At 38.8% G+C, this 24262-nt stretch overlaps 2 protein-coding genes across 3 annotated transcripts in view; both read left to right on the forward strand.

The window, feature by feature from the left end:
• Positions 1–170: 170 nt before the first annotated feature.
• Positions 171–1573, forward strand: LOC311272486 (transcription and mRNA export factor ENY2-2-like). 2 transcript variants are annotated; one of them, XM_084378929.1, is made up of 5 exons: positions 171–254; positions 357–431; positions 524–594; positions 709–783; positions 1303–1573. In XM_084378929.1, the coding sequence occupies exons 2-5, from the start codon at positions 364–366 to the stop codon at positions 1377–1379; spliced, it is 291 nt and encodes a 96-aa protein (XP_084235055.1). In that variant the 5' UTR covers positions 171–254; positions 357–363; the 3' UTR covers positions 1380–1573. The 2 variants fall into 2 exon arrangements, with proteins under 2 accessions (XP_084235055.1, XP_084235054.1); XM_084378928.1 differs by lacking the exon at positions 171–254 and having other exon boundaries at positions 261–431.
• A 6825-nt stretch (positions 1574–8398) lies between these two features.
• pkhd1l1.1 (PKHD1 like 1, tandem duplicate 1) overlaps positions 8399–24262 on the forward strand; it is a gene marked incomplete at its 5' end in the record, with an annotated part of 37584 nt that continues 21720 nt past the window's right edge. The window contains 31 exons of the mRNA XM_084380290.1: positions 8399–8453; positions 8631–8708; positions 9477–9621; positions 9719–9827; positions 9912–9969; positions 10055–10148; positions 10473–10526; positions 10673–10746; positions 10849–10891; positions 10995–11065; positions 11154–11264; positions 12002–12091; positions 12831–13093; positions 13740–13828; positions 13965–14124; positions 14527–14662; positions 15130–15273; positions 15409–15563; positions 15836–15946; positions 16028–16177; positions 16463–16587; positions 16674–16837; positions 17042–17211; positions 19312–19444; positions 19686–19840; positions 20346–20465; positions 20843–20948; positions 21346–21453; positions 21566–21730; positions 21992–22113; positions 22333–22465. Of these exons, the coding sequence (XP_084236416.1) occupies positions 8399–8453; positions 8631–8708; positions 9477–9621; positions 9719–9827; positions 9912–9969; positions 10055–10148; positions 10473–10526; positions 10673–10746; positions 10849–10891; positions 10995–11065; positions 11154–11264; positions 12002–12091; positions 12831–13093; positions 13740–13828; positions 13965–14124; positions 14527–14662; positions 15130–15273; positions 15409–15563; positions 15836–15946; positions 16028–16177; positions 16463–16587; positions 16674–16837; positions 17042–17211; positions 19312–19444; positions 19686–19840; positions 20346–20465; positions 20843–20948; positions 21346–21453; positions 21566–21730; positions 21992–22113; positions 22333–22465 (3691 nt within the window). The remainder of the gene's footprint in view (positions 8454–8630; positions 8709–9476; positions 9622–9718; positions 9828–9911; positions 9970–10054; positions 10149–10472; positions 10527–10672; positions 10747–10848; positions 10892–10994; positions 11066–11153; positions 11265–12001; positions 12092–12830; positions 13094–13739; positions 13829–13964; positions 14125–14526; positions 14663–15129; positions 15274–15408; positions 15564–15835; positions 15947–16027; positions 16178–16462; positions 16588–16673; positions 16838–17041; positions 17212–19311; positions 19445–19685; positions 19841–20345; positions 20466–20842; positions 20949–21345; positions 21454–21565; positions 21731–21991; positions 22114–22332; positions 22466–24262) is intronic.

Genomic DNA, 24262 nt, shown 5'->3' on the forward strand with positions numbered 1-24262 from the left:
CGGGCGCTCATGGGAGGTCGAGTTCTTTGTGTTTTCTCTCAAACCTTTACGTACTTTTTTATGTATTTAACGTGCTAACAAAATCCATTAATGTAACTTTAACGTACCCTGTCTGACCAGGATTTTTAACAATGGCGTAGTCAGTTTGAGGCCATCTGCCGAAGCAAAGCGGAACCGTTAAGCTCCTACTGTTTCGCACGGTACGGTTGTGTGAAGGGACCGTGTGTTCCCCAGCTGATCCATCTCGACGAAAGGTGCCGTTTACCTGATAGCTAGCAAATGCAAACGTTTTTTGTGTGTTTCCGTGAAATCGTTGAATCTGAATCGACTCTGCTGCTGCGTGTGCTTCGTTTCAGACAGATCATGAGCAAAGACTCGCAGATGAGGGCTGCAATCAACCAGAAGCTGATAGAAATGGGGGAACGGGAGCGGTAAGCAAGCTTTTTCTCCTCAGTGATTTGTCTACGAATGTTTTTCAAAGACAGCAGCCGTTTAAATGTGACAACTCAATGTGCGGCTGCAGGTTGAAAGAATTGCTCAGGGCGAAGCTGGTGGAGTGTGGATGGAAGGATCAGCTGAAAGCACACTGCAAAGGTATTGTGTTGGTTATTTCTGTGTGTGTGTGTGTGTGTGTGTGTGTGTGTGTGTGTGTGTGTAACGGTGCTTCCATGAAACTGGATCCCTGATGTCATTTGCTGTTTTGTCCAGATGTGATCAAAGAAAAGGGCCTGGAGCATGTCACAGTGGAGGACCTGGTCACAGATGTCACACCTAAAGGCAGAGGTACAGAGCTTCAGGGGGTGGAGGAAGTATAGAAACCGTGTGGTTCATGTTCATGTTTGGTTCATTTTCCTCATTTCAGTGTTACATTTCCAAAAAAGACAGTTGTACAAAACAAATTATACGCTTTTACCTACAACAAAACAGGATCAAGAAGAAAGAAACACTCACATTACCTGCCCCTTTCTTAGTAATAACATAAGATACTGTAGATACAGACTGTCAACCCTTGTTGACATCATATAATCATATCATATACCATATAAAAATTCAGCAGTACATACACATATATAGTGTTATTAATGTTAATGTAAATGTAACTCAATAGGTTTATAATGTCCCGTTGTTTTTTCTTTGCACATTCTCTGGCTGCACAGTCAAATTTCAGTTAAACCTGCTGAACATTATTTATTTATTTATTTATTTTATTCATCATATGTATTGAGTGTCTCTCTTTTTCTAATCACGGTGTTCAGTTTGTCCTGACGTATCAACACTTGTCCTCTTTTCTCTCCCGATCAGCGCTCGTACCGGACAGCGTGAAGAAAGAGCTCCTGCAGAGAATCAGAGCTTTTCTAGCTCAACACGCCACCTTGTGAACGAGACGATTCCCGTCTAGACATTTTTTTACTCGCCGTAGATCCACGATTAAAATCCAAACTGATGTTTGTTCTCATTGTGAGCAATGCTGAAGTGTTATTTTTATTTTGTATTGTGTGTTTTCATATTGATTTTAGTTTGTTATGCAGCAGTTTTGGAAAGAAAAAAAATAAAGTCATGCCTATTTTGGTCATTCTGGGTGCTGATTTTTTTTTTATTTAATACTACAGAAGAGCCTTTTAATTGATTTCCTTGCTCAGAGCAAAGAATGTAGACAGATTTATTGTTATTTCCATTTTCTTTTTCCAGACAGAATGATGAGTGTTTTGTTCTAAAAATAGTGATATTAAGTCATAGTAACACAGTAGTGTGACAGAAATGTCATCATCTCCTTCTCATACAATGTTGTGACACTCCAGTTCTCTAGGATGTTACCTAAGAACACAAAGACATTTGTTGGAGGTTATTTTTTTTTACCTTGTTTAGTTTCTTTACCAATATATTGTGCATTTACATACATATTTAAAAGCGATATATTTTTAAAAAGTATATCTATATTTGACAAGCAGGGAAGTTGTCGCGATTGTAATATAAAAAGGCCAAGACTTCTTGTTTTTATCACTGAAAATCATCAAGGCGCTGCGGTCAAACACGTCAGCCGTGAGCTCATGCTGCTGCTGCCGTTTCGCAATTTTGTCTTTTCGAGAATTTGAGCCAGATGAGCCGGTACACTGCACATTTTGCATCACTGCCTGAACCTGCTCGGCTGCATTTCTTCTCCTGTTTCTTTTTTTAAGAATTCAGACTTCGTGGAAAGTATTTGTCAGTTACATGATACTGTCGGCGACAGCGCTAATTGTATTTTTAGACTGAGTTTTTGGTTTGGTATGTGGGCAGTGTGACAGCTTGTCTGTGGGCTGTAATTGTACTTGAGTGTCTGCATACTGTAGGTCGCTATGTGTGTTTGTTGTTCTTCAGATAACTACAACAGACCATTAAGTCGGAGACTGTTCATGCAGAATCCAGATCTGAGTGCAATTTACAACAGTCACGTTTTGGCGTCCCAACATTCGCTGTTGCTTCTCGTGTCTAGAGCAACTTTATGAAACTTGACAAGTGAAAGTACACATTAGTTTTTACTGGAAGTTTTATTAAAACACGGTCTAAAATGGCGAAGTTTCCATAAAATAAAGTTAATTTTCCTACATTTCTTCACATTTTTATGTTAAAGAAACAGTTTGATGTATTGACTTACACAGTTATTCACTTTGCAGTGCATTACTTGAGAAGCGTCTCTAAATCACACTATTCAACACATTATAACTTGTCTTTTTAATCTGTTCCAAGGCCAAAATGTAAAACCAGAGGTCACTGCTCCCGGCCTAGAAATAGTTTAGCTCATAACCTCCTGGAGGCATTTTGTTTTTTGTACAGATTAAACAAACATTGTAATAAATACTAGGGATAATAGTGAGCCTTCGGTGGCAGACGGCAGATTTTGTTCATCGGAGACAAAGCCAGGTGAGCTGTTTCAGGTCTTTATGCTAAGCTAACCAACTGGCTGCTGACTGTAGTCTCATATACAACGTAAAAACATGAGAGTGGCATCATTCTTCTCATCTCACACTCAGTAATAAAAGCAAATTGCATTTCACAAGCTGTAATACATATTTCCATTTGTCTTGCTTTTTCTTGCACTATTTCCTACTTTAACACGTTACAACAATGTGGTAAGATGTGACACGTTGTGACACGACATTTTATCAACTGAATGGCTAACTAAAAAAATAAGACAATTGATTTGAAAAGGAATTGAAAGGAAAATGTTGATTTGTTTCTTGTTTTTACTTAAACGTAAATTAAACCTTAAATAAACAACGAACCCCCATAGAATTAACTCTTCACAATCCAAAATCAATCAATTCTATTTGATTAGATTTATCTTATTTTATTTATTTAATAATTTATATTTGTTTATTTACTTTTCTCTCTTTAATGTCACTTAGCTTTGAGGATAGTTAATCATAAATGGTTTACTTGCAACTTGCTTTTGTACAGATTCTATGTTATTGCCTGACTTGTAAAAATAAAAATAAAAATTAACAATACGTTTATAAAATGAGTAAATAAATAAATAAATGACACATTTTTATTTGAGGTCATGAGATGGAGTTTTATACTTTCGACTACAACTTGAGTCCAGCCTTTCCACCAGAATCATCTGGAGTCTCGACCATGACCACAACTACATAATCCAACTTCCTCAGTGTAATAATCAAGGATGTGGCTTTGAGGATCTCTCCCGAGTCACAGAACTTGTGGTTTGTACTGTGACACTTTCTCATTTTATTTTGTTTATGTATCTCACATCTTGTGGCCCAGCTGCACTGAGCGCTGCACAGTCACTGATCATCTGCATGCCTCACCACCACTGCACAATATTTGCTCATAAACTTGCTTTAACGTTGCCTGACTCATTCAAAGCTCTTTTCTGAGTCCACGAGTCTGAACTGTGAAAACCACAAAATGCTTGGTAGTTGTCCCGTTAAAATGTCTTTCTTGGAAATCTTTGGAATGATGCAATAACAAGACGGCCTGTAAACGGAGAAAATACTTAATAACTTTCAAAACAAAAACAAAAATGTTCACCTCCAAGAGCCCGTGGTTTTTCATTCATCTCCACTCTCTTTCTTTTGTAAAACAACATGATTGACGGTTTACAATTACACTGAGGGAATGATTGACAGAATAACCATTATCGTCTTTAAATAAAGTGTTTCAGAGCTCTGCTGTTGCTCTCATGAGTGTTGTGCAAGAAAACAAGACATTTCTTTTGGCAGCTTTACCCAGAGGCACCTGAGAGCACATGCTGTGACGTCCTTTGTTTGTGTGCAGACACGTGGCCAATAAAGATGATTCTGATTATGCAAAAAAGTGAAATGTTTGCTATTTTATTGAATATTGTGGCAGTTTTTCAGTTTTCAAATTTTGTTTGTGAACTCAGATTAATGTTTTTTTTGTTTTAAAGTAGTAAAACAATGTCAAGCTACAATCTTTTGTCTCCTCTGTCGTTCTCAAATAAGTTTTCATTCTGGCAAACTTAAACACGATGAAAAACAAGTCTGAAATATTCAGAAATACACCTCACAGTCAGGTGACATCTTTCTGTCACAACACATTTAATATAATACAGAGAAACCTACAGTGAATCCATATATGTTTATATTCAAGGTCACAAAAGAAAACACCAGATTCAAGAAAGTAAGAATGTAAATGTTTTATTTGTGACATATACTAACAATGGGACAAAGGGAGCATTAAGGGCTGTTCTATATGACTGACTTTGCCATAAATATAAGAATAATAGAATAATAATAAGAATCAGAGTAAATGGTTTTAAAAAGAGAATTTTAAAAAGAAAAATATATTAAAAAAATAATAATTGTGGGTCTCTAGGATAAAAAGGAACATAATGACATATATATATATATATATATATATATATATATATATATACATATATATATATAATCAATAATAAATTTGTGTGTACTTGATAATACCACAAGGCCATTCAAATGAGCTAAAAATATAAATACATACATGATCTTATCTTCTGTCTGGATCCTGTTTTTCATACAGAGAAGAGAGCTCACAGCTCACCAGTAATGACTGAGCCTGCCATATTTTCCAAATCTCCACCCCTACCAGGAGCTATCAGCAACACATGTGATGATAAGATTACATTTTAAAATCTTAAACAGTAATCTCTCACTGCCACTCGAGGCAGCTAAAGTTACGAAGTTGTCCTCCTGCTGTATTCACACATCAGATCTCTGTCCCTCCTGGTTTCCTTCCCGATGTCATATTGTTTTATGAGCCTGACTTCACTTTGTTTGATGGAGACACTTTGATCTGGTGTCTAAATAACATAAATCCCTCAAGACCACTGGTGGCTATAGACCTTTATTGGACTGAGGTTATGGTTAGGGGGTTTACCTCTGGCTCTGCATTCTCAGTATTTCACAATCTCTAGAAAGTCTGCTGATATTTTTGTGAATCCAGGAAACGATGTAACTCTTCTGCTCTGTGGGAGTGTTGAAGGAAACACGGGACGCACTTGAATAGACTGTGACTGTGATGATTAATGGTTACTGTAATAGTGTGAATTCTGTCTGTTCAGCATGTGATGGTAAACTAATAATATACTGACACCTTGTATGGTGTGAAAAGTCAAGTTTTTCTTGTCTTTGGTTTTTGGTTGTTGCAAAAGTTTGTGTTGAAATTACACAGCTGATAACATTCCTGAGCTGCAGACTGACGCAACTCAAGTTTACTGCCAAGACTAGACATGTTTCTGAAGATCCACATAGTTTAACACCTGAAGACACGGTCAGAGCAACACTGTTACTGAAGATGATCACATTTTAGATTACATTAAAGGTCCATACTGTTGAACAAAGGACAAACTGAAAGGATGTTTTCATGCAACCATATTGTGATATTCTCCTAGCAATTTTATACAATGCAATAAAAGTAAATAAATTGCACAATAATTCCTAACATGTTCATGTTTTATTTCTTTTTTCCTTTTATGCTGTACTGTGTAATGCTCAGTTTTTAATGATGTACAATCAGCTCTTTGGTTTTGTTGATGTTGAGCACTGTTCTCTGTGCACCAATCTGCAGAACTATCAATGACCTCATATGATATGTTGTTTATTTACTTCCTGATTTTTTTTTAAAAATGTTTGCTTCCTATTGTTTGAAATCCGGTCAATGTACGGCTCAAGATCAAGTTTTAGGAACTTGTACTTTTCATGCCACTTTCTACTTCTACACCACAATACAGAGAGGGAGATCATCATTTTATCTACAGCAACTGTCTGACAGCTTTAGTTACTTTACAAAATAAGATTTTTGCAATAAAACATGTGATAACTTCATAAATGGGAAGATTTGCTGCTTTTCTTTTTAATTGATTTAATACTTGACATTTTGGTTGGATAAAACAAACATCGTGAGGGTGTCACTTTTGGCTCGGATTCAGATTCAGACAACTTTATTGATCCCACCAGGGGCAATTTGTTTGAACATCTTTCCTATAGCACACATACTAAAACATACCGTCACATGTAGACACGAACGAAGATGAGTAATGATAAAATCAAATCAAATCAAATAAGTTCAGTGGAATAACTCAGGGTTACAGCATCTCTTATTTTTTTCAGACTTTTCACAAAGCAAACAATTTATTGTTAAAGAAAATAATCAGCTGATTAATCTATAATGACAATAATCTTTATTTGTCAGGCTTGGGGAGTAACGTTATACATGTGAAGGGATTCAGGATAAAAAAAAAGTTAACTGTATTCTTTTAAAGTTACACAAAAAAGGATGTAATGAGATTACAGATACATTCAGTAAAATAGAGGCTCACTAACAGGATGACAATTTTAAAATAAAGAATAAGTCTGTGACCGTGCACATGTGCACACAAGGATCACACAACATCACTCTGGTCTCCAGTGTTTATCAACAGAATAACATAACAGACATAACACACTCATTTAATATAACACATTTTAGCAAATAATTGTACCTAATACAGTTTTGAGGTACTTTGATGTACATTTTCTGCTACTATTACTTCTACTCCACTACATTTTGGAGGCAAACTTTGTACTTTTCACTGCATTTAATTGATAACTTTAGTTACTAGTTACTTTGCAGATTGCAAAGTGCATCAAACCCAAAGGAGCATTTTTAAATCAATCAGATTAAAAGAAAAAGAAAACATGATGAGTGATGATGAGTATCGGATAATCAGCCTGGATGATAATCGGTCAACCTGTATATATACAGAATATATATATATATATATATGTATGTATATATCCACTGGTCTTATACAAAACAGTTCAATATGAGGTCCACCTCAACCAAGACAGTGAAATGCTGCTTTTATATTATTATACACGAGTAATAATAATCTAATAATATAATTTTCTGCCTTGAGTACTTTTACTTTTAATAGTTTGCTGGTTATACTGAGCCAGTTAGCATATCTGCTTTGACCGAACGTCAAAACTGTCGTCTTCAAATTCTGTTGTTAATTTGTGAATGTTTTAAACTAAAAGTCTTACATATTGCACCTTTAAGTCACATTTTCAACGCAGGACTTGAACTTGTAGCAGAGTATTTTACAGTGTGGTATTAGTACTTTTACTCAAGGACTCTCCTGACTGACCCTTGACAAAATCTACTTTTCTCACAACTTCCTCTTCGCTTCCTTCAAAGTCTTGGTTTAGATTCCCGATCATGACGCAGTTACTCATCGTCCTTTTTTTTACCCCTGTTTTACTCTCAGACAGGAAATGAGCACATCAGTTTGGTCTGATTTCAGCAACAGATTTAGACGGACTGCGGTGCTGATTAACTGCATGGAGAGCAGGATGGGTTGTTCTGAGCAGTCTGCTCCTCCCAGCCTCAGGTGAGAGGCGGGGCACTGAGCAGCCTTATAAAGAGTTGGTGCTCTGTTGTGGACACAGGCAGATTCTCTCTCAACACCTGAGGCATCTAGGAGACATTTAAACAGTGTTTCCAACAGGCAGGTGGGCAACTTTAAGCAATTTTTAAATCATTTTCTAATATGAAAATAAAAATCTTTTCAAATTTTTCGTGGTTGTAACAGATTTGAAGCTATATTTAATTAATGTTGGCTTTCATTCTTTAATAATCATGTTGGGATTCGTGTCTAATCTACTCGTTTTCATTTAGATTACTTATCTTTACTTTTCAGTGATTTTCCTCCAGAGAAATTTGTTATATTTGAATTATTCATTAATAATTAGTCATGAGTAATTATTCATGTGAGCTCTATAAAGCTGGTACAGATACTTCTTACACAAAAAAGCAGGTTTGTAGTTAAATATCTGACCGTTTCCCAGCAGCTCTTGAGCATCAGCCCTCCGCAGACAGCAGGTGAGGCAGCAGGGACATGTGGGAAATCTCCAGGATGGGGCCCCCGTTGAAGTCGGCGGCTCTCCTCCTCGCACTGTGGTGCTGCTGCAGTAAGTAGTCAGTCTCAAATTACATTAACAATGACAGTTTGTAAAAATCTGTATTTTTTTTTATGGAGTTCTGTATGGTCTAGGTGCGAGTGGTGGTACACATTTCCCCTCAATCCACCACCAGCCGACTGCTCAGGAGGAAAAAGATCTCTTATATTTGTGTTTTCTATGTTTCAGGTGCTCAGCGCGTTAACTACATAAGTCCACATCATGGAAGCTACAATGGAGCGACACGAATCACCATCTTTGGAGACGGTGAGAGAATATATCCTCACACAGGACAGATTACAGTTTTGTTGACGGTTAATCCACAACTATGATGTTTAAATCTTGATTCAGACCCAACTAACCCAGAAGAATAACTGTGGATGTTGTGTTTTAATTCAGTTACATGAACACATAAATTAAACACATACGGTTAAAAATGGCCAAAAGGTGATCAGAGTGTCTTGTTTGTCCTGTTCAGTGATGGATTGTAAAGTAGATTTACTCAGTTTCTTTGCTTAGGTACAACTTTGAGGTACTTTTGAAGGTCAAACTAAAAGTAAATGATACATATATGTAGTATACAATGAGTTGACTGATTGTCAGCCTGGACGATTATCAGATTTGATTTGGATTTGTTTGTTGATGTAATAAATTACTTTAACAATGCTTTGGTTTTGATGCAGCACACAATCAGCAAAGTAACTAGTTACTTAAGTTATCAAAACAGCCATTCAGATCATTATTTGCCTTCAAGATGTAGTAGAGTGGAAGTACAAAGTACTAGAAAATGGAAATATTCAAGCAAAGTAAATACTTGAGTAAATGTACTTAGTTACATTCCATCACTGCTAATTTTATCCTAAACTTTGACAAAAACTCAATTCCTAATCCCAAGTTTGTCAAACTAAATCTACATTTTCAGCTGCTTTCATAATGCTAAACAATTTCCTTCAGTAGGACTCATCCTGTATTTATCCAGACAAAACATTTTGCATTTATTGTTTTGAAATTATTATTTCGGCACTTTATTTCCAGGTTTTGCCAACGAGAATCAATTCCAGCTAAATCCAAAAGACGACAAATTTGGCAACCGTGTCACCCTGGTGTCAGACACCCGGTCGATCCCCTGCGACGTGGAGAGAGACTCAACACACAGCAACCAGATCATGTGTTACACCAGGTAGCCTGCAGGCCGAGAGCTCTTAACTGATTGAACACATCTCTGAAAAAGTACATATGTGTCTTCATGCATATATATTTAATCTGGTCCACGACAGAGCCATGCCGCGTGATGACTATATGATTCGTGTCAGTGTGGACGGTGTTCCCATTCCTGAAGAAAGGTTATGCAGAGGCGGGTACAAATCTTGGCACTGCAGCTTTTATGTAAGTGTGCAGCAAATGCATCACAGACAGAAGTTTGTATTTTGCTCCAAAAGTCTTATTCGTTCTCACTGTAACTCTTCTCAGACCCGGTGGTATCGCACGCCAACTATCCAGTCCATGACTACACAAACTGGTCTCCCAGGTACAGTGCTTTACCCCTACAGCACGCTGTTAATGTGCAGAGTCCAGTTTGAACTTCACATATTTTCATCTTCATCTCACTGCAGACGCTGTGGTGACACTGCGAGGACGGATCTTCACTGATGTGTACGGAAGCAACACTCAAAAGAGCACCAACGGCCTCAACGTCAGATTTCTGAGGTATGAAAATAAAATAAAGAATAAAGGATATTTCTGACTGCTGTTTGATGATATTCTGTCAATAAAAGGAGGCACATTGACTGAATAATGACAGTTGACTTTAACCTCCATTAGAAAAGGTTCTGTTCGTGTATTCTTTAAAAACGTATGAGATAAGAAAACGTTATTGTCCATTAAATTACATGAAATGGAAATTTTCTGTGTAAAACAGACAGAAAAGAGCAGCTAAAATACACAGAATACATTTTCAGCAGCAGTTTTCATGGGCTGTGTGGGGTTACTAGTTATTCAGTGATTATTGAAAATTGAACTTGTTTTCTGCAGATCCTTCATGGGAGGGATGCCATGCGAGCTGCTTAAACCGGAGTCAGATGACCTGTGAGTACTTTGTCGAGATTTAGATTGCCTTTGGAAATGAAAGCACAGTGAAAACTCCAAAAATGCACTAAAGACACAACGCTAATGAAAATGATTTGGTATTTTGTACAGTCCTAACAGTTTGTTTTTTTTCTATATTTCAAAAGATATAACCTACGACTGGACACTGAAAGTTCTCACTGGGGATCCATGAGCTGCAAAATGTCGGGGACTTATGTTGGTAAGATGCACAATTTCAGCTGTGCTTGATATTTATTTTTTAAAAAGATCGATTTAAAAATGGAGCAAACTGCTTGAATATTTATTCTTTTGTGTCCAACAGGCCACCAGAACTGGAGTTACATTCTTGATGCTGACTATGGAAGGTAAAGCACTGTTAAAATGTTTGACTTCATGCTAACTCCAATGATGCTCAACAACAGTATGAACAACTCTAATAACACTAATTAATATATTTAAAATCTTTAGGAGTTTACCAGAGAAGAACCTGTTCAGAGTTTCAGCTTTGAACAAGCTCTCCATGTTTCAGACCTTTGCAGGTACGTCAGACAGAAAGTTGTTCATGTGTCGTAACTGTGTCGTATTTGTTCTCATCGCAGTGAAAAATGTCTTGTGTCTCTTGTTCAGAGGTGACAGGAGTGTCTCCATCCAAGGGCAGCATCATGGGTGGCACCCTGGTGACCATCCACGGCCGGTTCTTCGACGAAACCGATCTCCCAGCACGTGTTCTCATTGGAGGTAATCGCCACTGTCACACTGGAAACTTACAAAAAAAACTCCCTCTAGCCAGTTTCTAACACTGATAAAGTCACTGATATTGTTCTCACACAGTACAAAGTGTTCGGCATGAATAGACGATGTGGTGCGTCTCCACAAAACAAAACTGCGCATTGTCGGGGCCTCAAGTCACGCGATGGTGATAATCCTTTTTAACACCGCAGGATGTGCACATACTTCAAGGCACGACAAACAAAAGAAAACACAGAGTTGTGGCACGGCAGGGGAAAGAATCGTCTGAAAGCTTAGAGACACAACAGACCATGACAAACGAGCTGCTGTGTTTCGTAACATTTCATGAGTCATTTTACATGTTTTTAGACATGTTGTAGAGACAGAACGTCTGACAGTCACTTTGAATGTTTCAATGAATCCATATTTCATGTATTTGGGGTTATATTTCTTCATCAAATGCTTTGGAGAATTTATTAGTCACCTTTTCATTTCAAAAACTGAACCATTTTGTGTCACTGCATCCGAGGAAACGTTGGCTAGCTAACATAGACGATTATCGAAATTATGCATTTTAATTCTCTGTTTTTATTTGTGTTAACTCTTGCTTTGTAAATTACATTAACACAATATTTTATTCTAATTTAACCGTGTGTCTGTACCACTGTCTTCTCGGCCCACCGCCCACTGGTTGGGAATGTCAGAGCTCAGACATGCTTTTAATCACTGACGCTTGTTTTCTTCAGGCCTGCCGTGTGTAATCCAGACTGTGTCCGATGACAAGATCATTTGCAGGACTGCCAAGCAAGAGATGAACAACATGACAATCTACCCAGGTGAGACACAACTCTATTACTCAACTATTCTTGTCATCTGATGTCATGCAACTAACGCTTGACTTGATTTGTCTATCTGATTTATTTTGTGCTGTGTCATTATCTGGACAGCACGATCTGTTGATCAAAGCAAGAATTCAAAACATCTTTGTCACTTGTCAAGACGACGGTCGTGAAGATGACAATCTCCTGTCATCACTTGTCACAGTCTATCAACGACTGAGGGTCTTTGATGTGCTGTGTACCGTAACAAGATAGTCTGTTATCTGACTGTGACACATCATACAAAAGACCTCTCCGAGCTGACGTCGACAGACAATACAGACACCGGTTCTACAACCTATAGCATTAGGATTCTCAGGATAAGGACATTAGTTAATAGTTATTGCACAGTCTTTCAAAACAAACGCACGTAACTAGCCAGATCAACATCTTTACCAGGTGGTGCTCATACTGCTTTTGTCCTCAGGGGGCGCCAGAATCAACTTCAAGTCAAATTTCCTTCCTTGCATCCATTGTTCGTCCATTTATTATCATATATGTCAAAATAAAGCAACAAATTCTCACTTTTGAGCAGCTGGAACCAGTGAATTCTTGGTATTTTTGAAAATAAAATAAATAAATAAATAATAAATAAAACTGAAAATAGATTATTCTGCTGGTCGACTCATTGATTAATCAACTAATCGTTTCAGCTGTAATTTTGATGCACCACTGTTCATTTCCTTTTTAAACAAAGGTGGAAGAGGCTTGAAGATGGAGATGTGGAACATTACAAGACCTCGTTATCTGACTGACATTCTCAGCTACAATGAGAGCAAGCCTGGATATATGGCTAAGTGGATCGACTTCCTGCCCCACATCTTTTCTACGACAACTCAGTTCAGTACACGATCCAGAGGCTTCTTTGTCCCTCCAGCCAGCGGCAACTTTACGATTTACCTCCAGTGTGACGACAGATGTGATGTCTACCTCAGCAACTCGAGCCGTCCAGAAGATAAGGTAAGAACAGACAGTTTACTACACAATGAATAACTCACTAGCAAATATTTTTTGATTCCATCATCTCAAGATCACAATTAAGTTAATTATTTCATTTATTTAATTATTTCGTATGTAAGACTGTACATTACAATAATTGTTGTATCGTAGGCAACCGATAATCCGATAATCCAAAACGAAAGGCAGGCAAGAGAATAGGAGTAACCAACAAGCAAAAAAATAAAAAAGTACAAACCAGAATAAGCTTGAGGACACAGTCAGCAAATACAGCTAAAACATGAAACAGAGAAACAGAGAATCAGAGGAGACACAGGAACACAGGAGGGAAACAAAACACAGGGCAGCAGGAGAAAGGGCGGGAAAACAGACAAAGACAGGAAGTGGTACGTCTTCAACATAAGCAGGGAATCAACTGACCAAAAACCCAAACCCATGACAGTTAATGCCCTTAAATCAAGTTATGAGGGAAAACAGTTAATGAAAAAGTCAATATAAGGAAAGATAAGGAAATAATACATTTTGGATTTTCATTTCATTACAACAGTATAGAACAACCATTCTCGGCTTCTGTAGAGACAATCAAAATAACCCAAGAAATTTAGATGTTGAATGTATAACATGTTTTTTTTCCCAACCTCCACTTTAGGTTAAAGTGGCGTACCAAACACGTTATGTCCCAGATTATCGTCAGGAATCACAAAAGTCTGTTGTAATGGCTCTGGAAGGAGGAAAACCGTAAGTACAGGACTACAGCGCTAATAAGCTCTTGAAAACTACAAACAAATACATGTAGTACACTGTACTTGTTGTAGCTGTGAACATAAAGTTTCCCTTGAAATGTTTTTTTTTTTACATTTTTTGTTTTCTGTAGCTACTACTTGGAAGTTCTGCAACAAAATTACGGCGGTCCAGGTAGCCTCAACGTTGCCGTCTTCCAAGGGGAGAGTTCGTTTACAGAAGACCAGACGGACGATGCTGTCAGTGAGATTCAGACTCTCGTGGCTGACTACGAAGTGTTCAATGAGGAACAGGTATGCAGTTGCTCACCTGTTGCTTTGCACTGTGCACTTATTCCCAGATTTAAACAAAGACAGAATGTCAACATTGATAAAAGCCGCTAATGACAACTTAGCATCAACTGGTTTCTGTCAGTCCTCTAGTTAGCTAGGACTTTTCTATCCTTGTTTCTAGCTTCTCTAACCAGAGACACGTCTGTCGTCACAGAAATACAGCCAGACCTTGCTCATTTTTAAGCCATGGATGCAGCTTTCTCAAGTGAAACAGTTTGTGTTTTCAAGGTGTTATGTTAGCATTGTTGCAAGCTCTACGGCTCTCTACGCCTTCGTGATTAACTTACATCTGCTCTTCAGTGTTTGTTGAAAAGCCGGTTCCTCGTCTCAACCGAACCTTTTCTCTATCTCACTGTTATCTAGGTGGTTACTTTTCAATCCTGGCAAAGCAATGGTGCTGTAGACAAAGAGGTCCAGAGGATTACTGTCAACAGCAACTGTGCCAGCCATCTCTGTGGGAGCACCTTCTTCAGCCTCGGATACGGAGACGCAAAGACTGGTAAAATAAATCACTTGGTGCATTTGTATCGTGGACATTAATAGACCATATTCACACAGCGGCCATTTTCTTCGGGTGTCATGCTCAGGGAGGGTATCAAATGTCAGTTGAATGGTTGAATTTCCAGGTTTATTCTTCTGTACAACCACTAACACTGGTATTAAACCACTTCCTAGCTATTGTTGCTGTTTGATAGTGTCATATTATACAATAGGATAGGTGTAAATCCGCTCTACAATATCAATGCAGGTCTTGTGAAACACATTGGATGAAATCAAACAGTTATGTTAGCTAGGATGTTAGCTCATGGGTTATCAAATGTATTGTTTTACCTTGAAATATCATCCTGGAAGTGGTGAAAAGATAACACGTTGTCAGATTAAGAAAACCTTAAATCCGTTGCTAATGAAACTTTATTATATAACAGCCTAAAGTTTGTTCATGAGCTTTGCCATTTTCTTCTGTAGGACCGATTCCAGTCAGCGCCTCAGCAGCTGTGGTGGAAGCAGCGCTGAACAGCCTTTGGTCCGTCAAACCCGACATGGTCCAGGTCACCAAACAGGACGACAGCCAAGGGTCTCACTACACAGTCACATTCAATTCAAACAGAGGTATGAGGAGTTACACTTGAGTCTCATTAGAATCAACGTTAAAATACTTAAAACAGCATTATATCTGTGTTTTAGGATTGAATTGATGGTTTTAATGAAATAGATGAATTGATCATCTGTCTTCTTTGACTACAGGGGATTTCAAACCTCTTTGGTCTGAAGTCTTTGGAGCAGATACTAACATCACTGTTGTTGAGGTTACAAAGGGGAGAAGCAACATGGAGACGTTCACTCTGCTCTGGGCGGGAGTCCCTACAAAGCCCATCGCCTTCAATGCAACTGAGTCTGAGGTCTGTTGTGTAAAAATGCTGAAACCTGATGCCTCTCTGTTTCTCTTTGTGCTCAGACTAGTTGAGAATAGTGATTCAGTGCGTTGGGATGCTATCTAAGATATATACAAATGCATGACCCTGAAATCTTTACAGTTTACGATCTTTACAGTCTTGAAATAATTACTTTACTTTGCCTGAAGTTATTGCAGGTGTGGCGACCTGTTCTGTGTAGAAACAACACTAAAAGTAGAAACACTGCTAAAATCTATCTTGTGTGATTTTGTGAACAGGTGCAGTCGGCTCTGGAGGACATGCTTAAAGCCGAGTGTCCCAGTGAGATCCTAACCACCGAAGGGACTGATGTGGCATACTTCAAGGACTTTGAAAGTGACAACTCTCAGGTGAGTGGAACCTGCTCACAGACCTTAAATCTTTGGACAGCATCTGAATTTGGATTCTCACAGTTTTCTGATTTCTTTCAGTTCGATACTGCCGCTGAAGGGACTCCAGTGAAGAACTCTGGCTTCTGTGGCCAATGGTCCCTGAAGAACGCTGGAGTTGTTTTCAAGGATAGTTACAAAAAAGAGTCTGGTGGCAGCTACGGACCAGTTTCATTGGACAAGCATCCCACGGTAAAACACACAACTTATTTATATATTGTTGCTTATTTTGTTCATTTTTGAATTTATTCACCAGAGTTGAAGACGGCATATTGGAAATGTCAGATCACGTCTGTTCACATAAGCGCCATTGACGAAAACTGATGAGGGTCTTGAAGGGTTGGCCCATTTCACTGGGGGAGATTTTTAACCCCTTATAACTCTGTCCTCAGTGGGCTGGGATTTTGTCAGTGGGTTAGATGGGATAAAAATTGGAAATGGGATTGAGCCTTACTCTTTTTTTCTCCTTTCTTGCAGCTTTGCTTTGCGTACAAAGGAATGCTGAAGAATGAAGTTGGAGCGAAGTTCTCCTACCGCAACAGCCAAGGCCAAACCAAGACAGAGACCGCCAAGATCACAACTGTCTTTAATAAGGGACAAAAGTCAGTGAAAACCATGTAGTTATTGTAATTTGTCAGACATGCAGATGCAAAATTCTCATCTTAGAAGTTTGAATCTTTCTTGATAGGTGGAGTTACAAATGCATGGACCTGCAGAGTTCCCTGCAGACAAAATACATTGGAAGCAAATACAGTCTGCAGGCGTTGTACCTCTACAAAGACGAGTCTGGCGCTGATTTCTTTGTGGATGCCGTTCACATTGGAAAGAGAGCCACCACAAGTGATGAGAATGGTACACAGCTTGATAGTAGTTTTGATTTTGATCATTTTAAGTGTTTTTCCTTCAGCGCATTATATATTTTTGCAACAGCATGTGAATTCATTTTTGAGCATAACATTTCATACTGATGTGTAACAGTAGGACTGGGAGGATGTTGGCCAATAATACTGAGACTTAACTGGTCAGCAGTTTATTTAATTAATGGTTTTCTTACAGCTGTTCTCAACAAGAGAAGGCCTCCACCTTTTGAGAGCTCTGGTGATTCCTTCGATCTGATCGCTGTCACCAAAGACAGCTCATACGATTCCCAGATCAGATACGAGATCAAAGCGACACCAACAGACTGTGCCTTTGGGTTCCCACTGCTAGAAGTTGGCTTCCTGCAGGTAACTGATTAAGTGAATTTATGTAACAGTGTCATATTAAAGACAAGTGTCATTGATTTTTATTTTAATCTACTTAATCTCCAAGAAAGCAAAAATGTACTATCCAGTTTACGGCCTAGTCCACACATGTAAGGATATTTTTCACAATATATGAATTTTCCCTTTCGTTTTAAAATAAATTCTGCACGTGACCTTTGTTTCACAACGTAGATCTGTACACACGAGAACGCTAAAAGGATTTCAAACATTCAAACAAGCATGCTGAGCCAGTAAGAGGCAATAAAGCATTAAAAGCATTATTTGTTAAAAATGTTCCGATGTGTCGCAATCATCTACTTTGACCTCATATGGGGCCCAATTACGTTGCCTAAACTTGCATATGTTGAAGACTATTTCGAAAAATGTCTCTTCATCTGATCACCACCATTTTCAACACAAAGTGACGCCCTTGAAACCGCCTGACAGTGAATCAGACACCCTGCAAAACCTAGACCTTCCTCCTTCCTCCTCAGTGTTTTAGATGTTGAGAGTCTAACTTCTCGATGAAAAAGTGTTACGTTTGTGAATGAGAAAATGGGGCTTTCCCATTCTGTCTGCTGGAGCAACAATGAGGAGCATCTAATCTGCCGGTCTTGTGTTTCTTGAGAAATAAAATCCACACAAAGAAAAGGGCTTGGGCCAGAAATCAAACCTGAGTCTTTCCGCTCACACCCAGAATATGGACAGTTCTAATAAAAAAGACCAAAAAAAGGCAAAACGAGTATAAATCAAGTTGTAGGATTCTGATCTCTGTTCTTTGAAACAGCAAAGACAAGACAGGAGAAAACGATGTTGTAGTAGTCAATGTCAGATTTAAGGAACAGTGTTGCTTCAGCAGTGTGACTCATAAGAACAGAGGAAATGATCTGTAGCCCACAGCCATGTGATATAACTTTCAGTACAGAGAGGCGCCACTATGATCCTGTATTTGTCTCCTGCCTCGACATGTTGTGTAGTCATCATTTGCCTAACAGATTGCAGTAAGGGCTGCTAGGGAAGAGTGTGACTGCAGGCTGTGGTGTCAGTTTTAACATTTGTTACTGTTAAATCTGACATTAATCCATTGTTTCCTCATCCTCAAGTGTTTGTAATGATTTTAAAAAACCTTTTTCATCTGGGGTTAAGTTTTTTATATAGATGCCACCTTCCTTAAAACTGAAATATGTACAGAGCTGGTCATTTTCTTAACTAAACTGATTTATTTTGTGTTTATTTTTTAATAGGGACAGGTTTAGCAAACACACAAAACTTAACAAGACAATATATGCAAAACCTCTCCAAACACAAACAATGACACAATATAACAACCCATTAAACTTTTGGAATAAAAATCACTTATCAACCTGACTGCAGCAGCGATCTGTGGAGATATTCTGTAATGCTGACTGCCAACATGAGCTGGAGGAGAAATGTACTTGAAGAGAGACTCTGAAAAGTGCTGAGTGAAGTGAAAGGTTAACCTGAATTCACTAAATGAAAAACAAACAAACACACACACCTTTTGGTGTTGTTGCTCGCTCGCTCATGACTGATTTGCATCAAAGTAATCCAGCTGTTTGGGGTGAATAAACATTAGCGTGTGTAACGCAAATAAGCACAAAATTTGCTTTGGTGGTGAACGCACCATTAAACAACCGTCATTAATAACAAACATCTATCAGACGTGACTCGGGCACAAATGTTTGAAGTTTTATTCAGGTTACGTTCAGCATTGTTTGGTGACTTCCTTCCTCACTCTCGCTCAATGAAATGTTACTTTGAGTAAACTTGTGGACTTTTGTGGGTTTGAACATCGTTGGAAACATTTGGGATCAATACACAACTCAACAAAACCCAGTATATAACAAAGGTCTAGTTGTTTTTTAGATGTTTAAAGGGTGAACAGTCCACTCGTAGATCCCCCGAGCACAAAAAGACACCTGTGCCCTGACATCAAGGATATCATTTTGGAAAAACATGCGTTTTCCGTCTATACAAACAGTATGGTCGTATTGAAAAGGCAACACACTCCATTAAAAAGATTTTTTTTAATCCTCTTCTTTCTCCACTTGTATTTCATAGATGTCCAACAGCAGCGAGGACATGGCTGAGTACAGGGAAGGAGCGGCCACCGTCACCGTCACTCGGCCCCACCGGGCCACGCCTCCTCTCAACGGCACCTTTGATGTGGAGTTTGAGAACAGCCGAGCTGAAGGTAGTCCAAACAGACACGTGTAGTATTTGCATTGTAGCAACTGTGAGTTTCCTGGCTGGGTGCATGAGAGTATCACCTAAAAGAATGATCTCACTGACCCATGATTGACCAATGACTTTTAAGCTACTTGTATGCAAGTGTTGCTGTTGTATTAATGGTACATATGATGTCCTGCCTCTATGTACATTCACTCAGTTGATTTTACAGGACGGTGTCTAACACAACCAGTGCTCGTTCTCAGGTCTGTCGGTGGACATCAGTGAGGATGATCTAAAGTACGCTCTGGAAGGAATCGCAGGGATGGGTGAGGTCAAAGTTGAACGGCAGGGTACCTGCAGACGCCCCAAGTGGAGGATCCAGTGGCTCACTAAACCCGGAGACCAACCTCTGCTCCAGGTCAGACTACACCTAGATTTATTTTAGTTAACAGTTAAAAACACAGATTATTTTCACTGCAGGACCCAGGTCTTTCAAAACAGGTAAATTCTAGTTCTTCTTGCATTGTGTTGGCTAAAATGTTGGTGGTATTCGTATGTGAACAGACGTGTGAATAAACATAACAGGCAATATTAGCAAAATGATCAACATCATGAACATATATCGATAATTTATGTAAGATAATTCGATACTAGTTACTCTGCCTGGCCTAGTCGTCATGTCTCTTTCACCTCAGTTGTCTGTTCTTAGGATATTTGTATACGTGAACATTTAAATCAAACTGATACCTGTAACAACTGTAGTACTAAAGCACCAGCAGCTGCAATAATAGTACTGGCAGTAGTAGTAATACAGTAACTTCAGTGTTGATAGTAGTTTTTTGAGCAGTATTTACTCATACTGAATGCGTTCTGTTCCAGCAGCTTGATCTTTGAGTCCTGGTTGTGATTTATTCTCATTACAGGTTGACAGCTCGTCAGTTGTCGGCAAAAACGCTGTTGTTTCGGCCATTGAGAAGAGAAAGGGAGGACTGTTGCGAAGCCTAGACGGAGGTTTCCTCCGTGTCTGGGAAACCAAACCACAGGTACGACAGTGATTCATAAAGCCTCCTTCACATCTGGTTTTGGGTTTCAACAGCTGTCTGTCTGTCAAATGTATGCTTTGGCTACTGATGGTTGCTGGATGTGTTTGCATACCATAAATCCTGTAGAGCAAGTCCTATTTTTGTTGGTAGCGTTGCACACAGTAGTGTTTGGATATTTCGTGCCTCCAGGCAGGATGTGACAGACATGTTTGCATGCGACTAAGTAATAGCTTGTTTTGAAGTGATTGACAGGTACAGTCCTCTATTAATCTGTTGCCAGGACTGTTACAGCAGTAGGTTCACATGCTGGGGATTAATCCAACCCAGAATGACACCTTTATGTTGTGAAAGTTTGTCCTTTGTGATGCTGTTTACAGGCGGATGTGTACATCAATGGCATTCCCTCAAACTGCTCTGGTGACTGTGGGTTTGAATGGTCCGAGGACGCGACTCCATCTGTGACAGGAATCAGCCCATCTCAAGGTGTCCTTCTGAAATATTATTTATTCATGAGGTATTGTTGGTTGTCGATTCATTTTAAGGCGTAAGAGATAAAACCAATTTCCTTTATTCCCAAAGAAAATAGTCAAAATTTGAGTGGAAATCAGAGTGGAGGAGACGTCGCTTCATTCATTCAGATTTATTTTTTTAGATAGTGCCCTCAGTGGTTCCTGTATTCAAACAAGAGAAAGAAGGGAGAGAGAAAAGAAAATGGGGTTTGTGGGGGAGGGATGTTAAAATTGAGTCAAAGGGGAAGGAAATGGATCAGGTGAGCTTAAATACTTTTGTGTAGAAATGGGATGTGTTTGAGGCTTCACGCTTCCTTTACATAGAGAGGAGTGATGGTTGTATCTATAATTACATGACTTGACTTTTCCAGGATCCAATGGCCTTGGGACTCTTTTGACTGTTACTGGGACTGGATTCAGTAGTGAGAATGCCTCCATCTTCGTGGGAAAGGCCAGGTGCCACGTGGAACAGACCACCAGTAAGTGAAAGAAGTTTGAAGAAGTCATTGCTGAATCTTGTTGTTGAAATGAGTCTGCTGTTTATTATCTAGCAGAGGAAGTTTAGCCAGATTTGTGTCCGCTTTGTTCCAGGTACCACTCAGGTGTGCAGACTGGGTAGTAATAGTGCCGGTACCTACCCCGTGTGGGTCAACTTCCCCTCTCTGGGTAATTCACGCTACCCAGACGGCAACATGCTCAACTTCACCTACGAGCTCATTGTGTCCTCTTTCGCCCCGCTCTCTGGAAGTGTGGCAGGTAAGACATTACTCAACAAAATCAGTGTAACAGCTACACTGAACTGATTATCTTTATTGTTATTTATCACAAAATCAGCAGAATCACTTTTTTCTGAAATAGTCCACTGATTTGCAAATAGTCACACTTATTTGTATTTTATGCTTTTTACATTTTTGGGTAGATTTTCGTATAAAAAGTGCTATAAAAATCAAGTTTATCATTATTATTGTTCATTTTATTGCTCAGTATGACCATCATCTTCTTGTATTCTTCTCTCAGGAGGCACACTGCTGACAGTGAACGGTTTCGGCTTCAGTGAGAGCGCCACAGTTACTGTTGGTGGTGAGGAGTGCAGCGTGGTTGAGGCCAGTGACACTGAGCTGAAATGCAGAACGCCAGCAGTAAGTGTTCAGACTCCAAACTACTGTTTTTTATAGATGTTATTTCCGTGCGTTTGCATTTGCTGGTGGAAGATTGTGTTATTTCATCTTCCAAAAGTCACGTAATTTGTTAAGAAATCATTTGAGCGGCAACAGTTTGCTTTCTTTTTCCAGCTTTGCAAAGAGCCTGAGCTCTGAATGAGGCAGCAGTCACTTATATGACTATATTACTTATTTCAGGGAACTGCAGGATCACAAACTGTCACTGTGATGGTGGGAAACATGACTCAGACAGCCAGCAGCTCCTTCACCTATGATAATAACCTCACACCTCAGATCTCAGGCCTGAGTCCCCGCAACACCACAGTGATCGGTGAGTTGAGAGTAATTTCATTTTGGGGCTTTATTCAAGCATCTAATAGCCTTTTTGGATTATGTTCTAATGTTTAAAAGAAAAGATTAATGGGCAGGATGGGTTTTTGTCCTGAAAGGTCAATAGAAATCATATCTGTCTAGTCAGTGCAACACACACTAAGTTTAACGTCAGTAATCCTTGTGCTTGTTCTTTGTATATGAAAAGAAAAGGGATTCAGTGTTCATTCGTTGTGGTTCAATGCCTCACTAATAACAAAACCCTCTCTAAGTTATCTGCAGGCATTCAATAGAATGATTGTCATTAGTGAATTAGTCCTCTGATATCAACATTAGAAGACAATAAAATACAGTTTTGTGTTGTGTTGAAATTATCAGCAACATTATTCTCTTATCTGTATAAATAACCAGATAAGTATGTTTCTGGTTAAGTCTGTGGGACTTAAAATATTGATTTTATTTGATGAGAAACATATTATTACAATATTTATTGAAAAAGTTGTAGTTATTCACAGAACAGACAATTAGCAAGAAAAAAGTGAAACAGATATTCTCACTGATGAAGTAAGCGTAATTTCTGTGTGTTCACACTATGTGCCATTAAAAATAGTAATCACAAAATAACAATGGTTAAACAAGGCTAATAGTCAAGGATTAAAAATGTAATTTTCTAGTCTTGACATCTGACAGCTGTGGGTATCATCAGGAGTTTATCTTTATCTTATCAATACTCTTACCTGTTATTTTTCATTTCCACAGAATTTGGTTTATTTTTTTATCATTTCAACAGGACTGTAATTGATCTCTAATTTGCTGCAACCTACTGCATTGCAACCTACTGCTGATGGGACTGATGTACCTTTTCTATGTAATATCTAAATATTGTTACTAGAGCTGCAACAGAAAAGCTATGTTGAAAACATAGCGAAAAGGTCAATAAAATAAGCAATAATGCTTACATCAGTTAGTATCAGTCCTTCACCCTGTTGTACACGTTTCACACTAGCATAACTGACAACTTTCCTTTTAGCTTGTTTGCAAGAATTTGCTGTTAGCTGAACAAGCATGCTGTGGTCGTCTAAAACAATAAGTGCGGACAAAGCAGTGTAACTATCACTCTTCTACTTTTTATAATTTTTACTCAAGTTGTCGTCAACTCCAGTATAATGTTACGTGCACCTCACCAGGCTCACTGTCTCCACTGCATACTCTCTTACTGTCCGCTCTGTGTGTGTGTGTGTGTGTGTGTGTGTGTGTGTGTGTGTGTGTGTGTGTGTGTGTGTGTGTGTGTGTGTGCGTGTAGGAGCTGAGCCCCACCCTCAGTCAAACACTCAGAGGGGAGGGCAGAGAAGCTAGCGTGACAATAAGTCAGAAAAAAATTATGTAGCATTGTTTTTTTCACCTGCTAAGGTGCTGTGAATGAAAAGCTTGGGCGCTGCTCCTGAATGTTTCAGTGGTAGGGAATACCCAGCTGATGGAGTTACATCATATCTCATTATAATCATATGTGTCTGAAGAGAAGAGAATAGCTTGATGTTCTTGTTTGGGCTTCACTGTTCAGAGTTGTCATGCAACTCCACCGTGACCAGGAGCTTAAAGGAGTATGTGGAAACTTTTTGTTATCGCCTCATTAGTTTTGTTCACATGTTGTGTAATGTTGACTCGCAGGTTTTTTCTGTTTTTGCCTTCTACACTTGCTAAACCTCGGGCGACCTCTGAGCTGAAGATGTGTCAACTCACATCATTATAGTTATAATTATAGGAAACAATATAGACGCATCTGCACAACACAAGAATA

The sequence above is a fragment of the Pagrus pagrus genome (assembly GCF_965226575.1).
Source record: "Pagrus pagrus genome assembly, chromosome: 17".
Lineage (NCBI taxonomy): Eukaryota > Metazoa > Chordata > Actinopteri > Spariformes > Sparidae > Pagrus > Pagrus pagrus.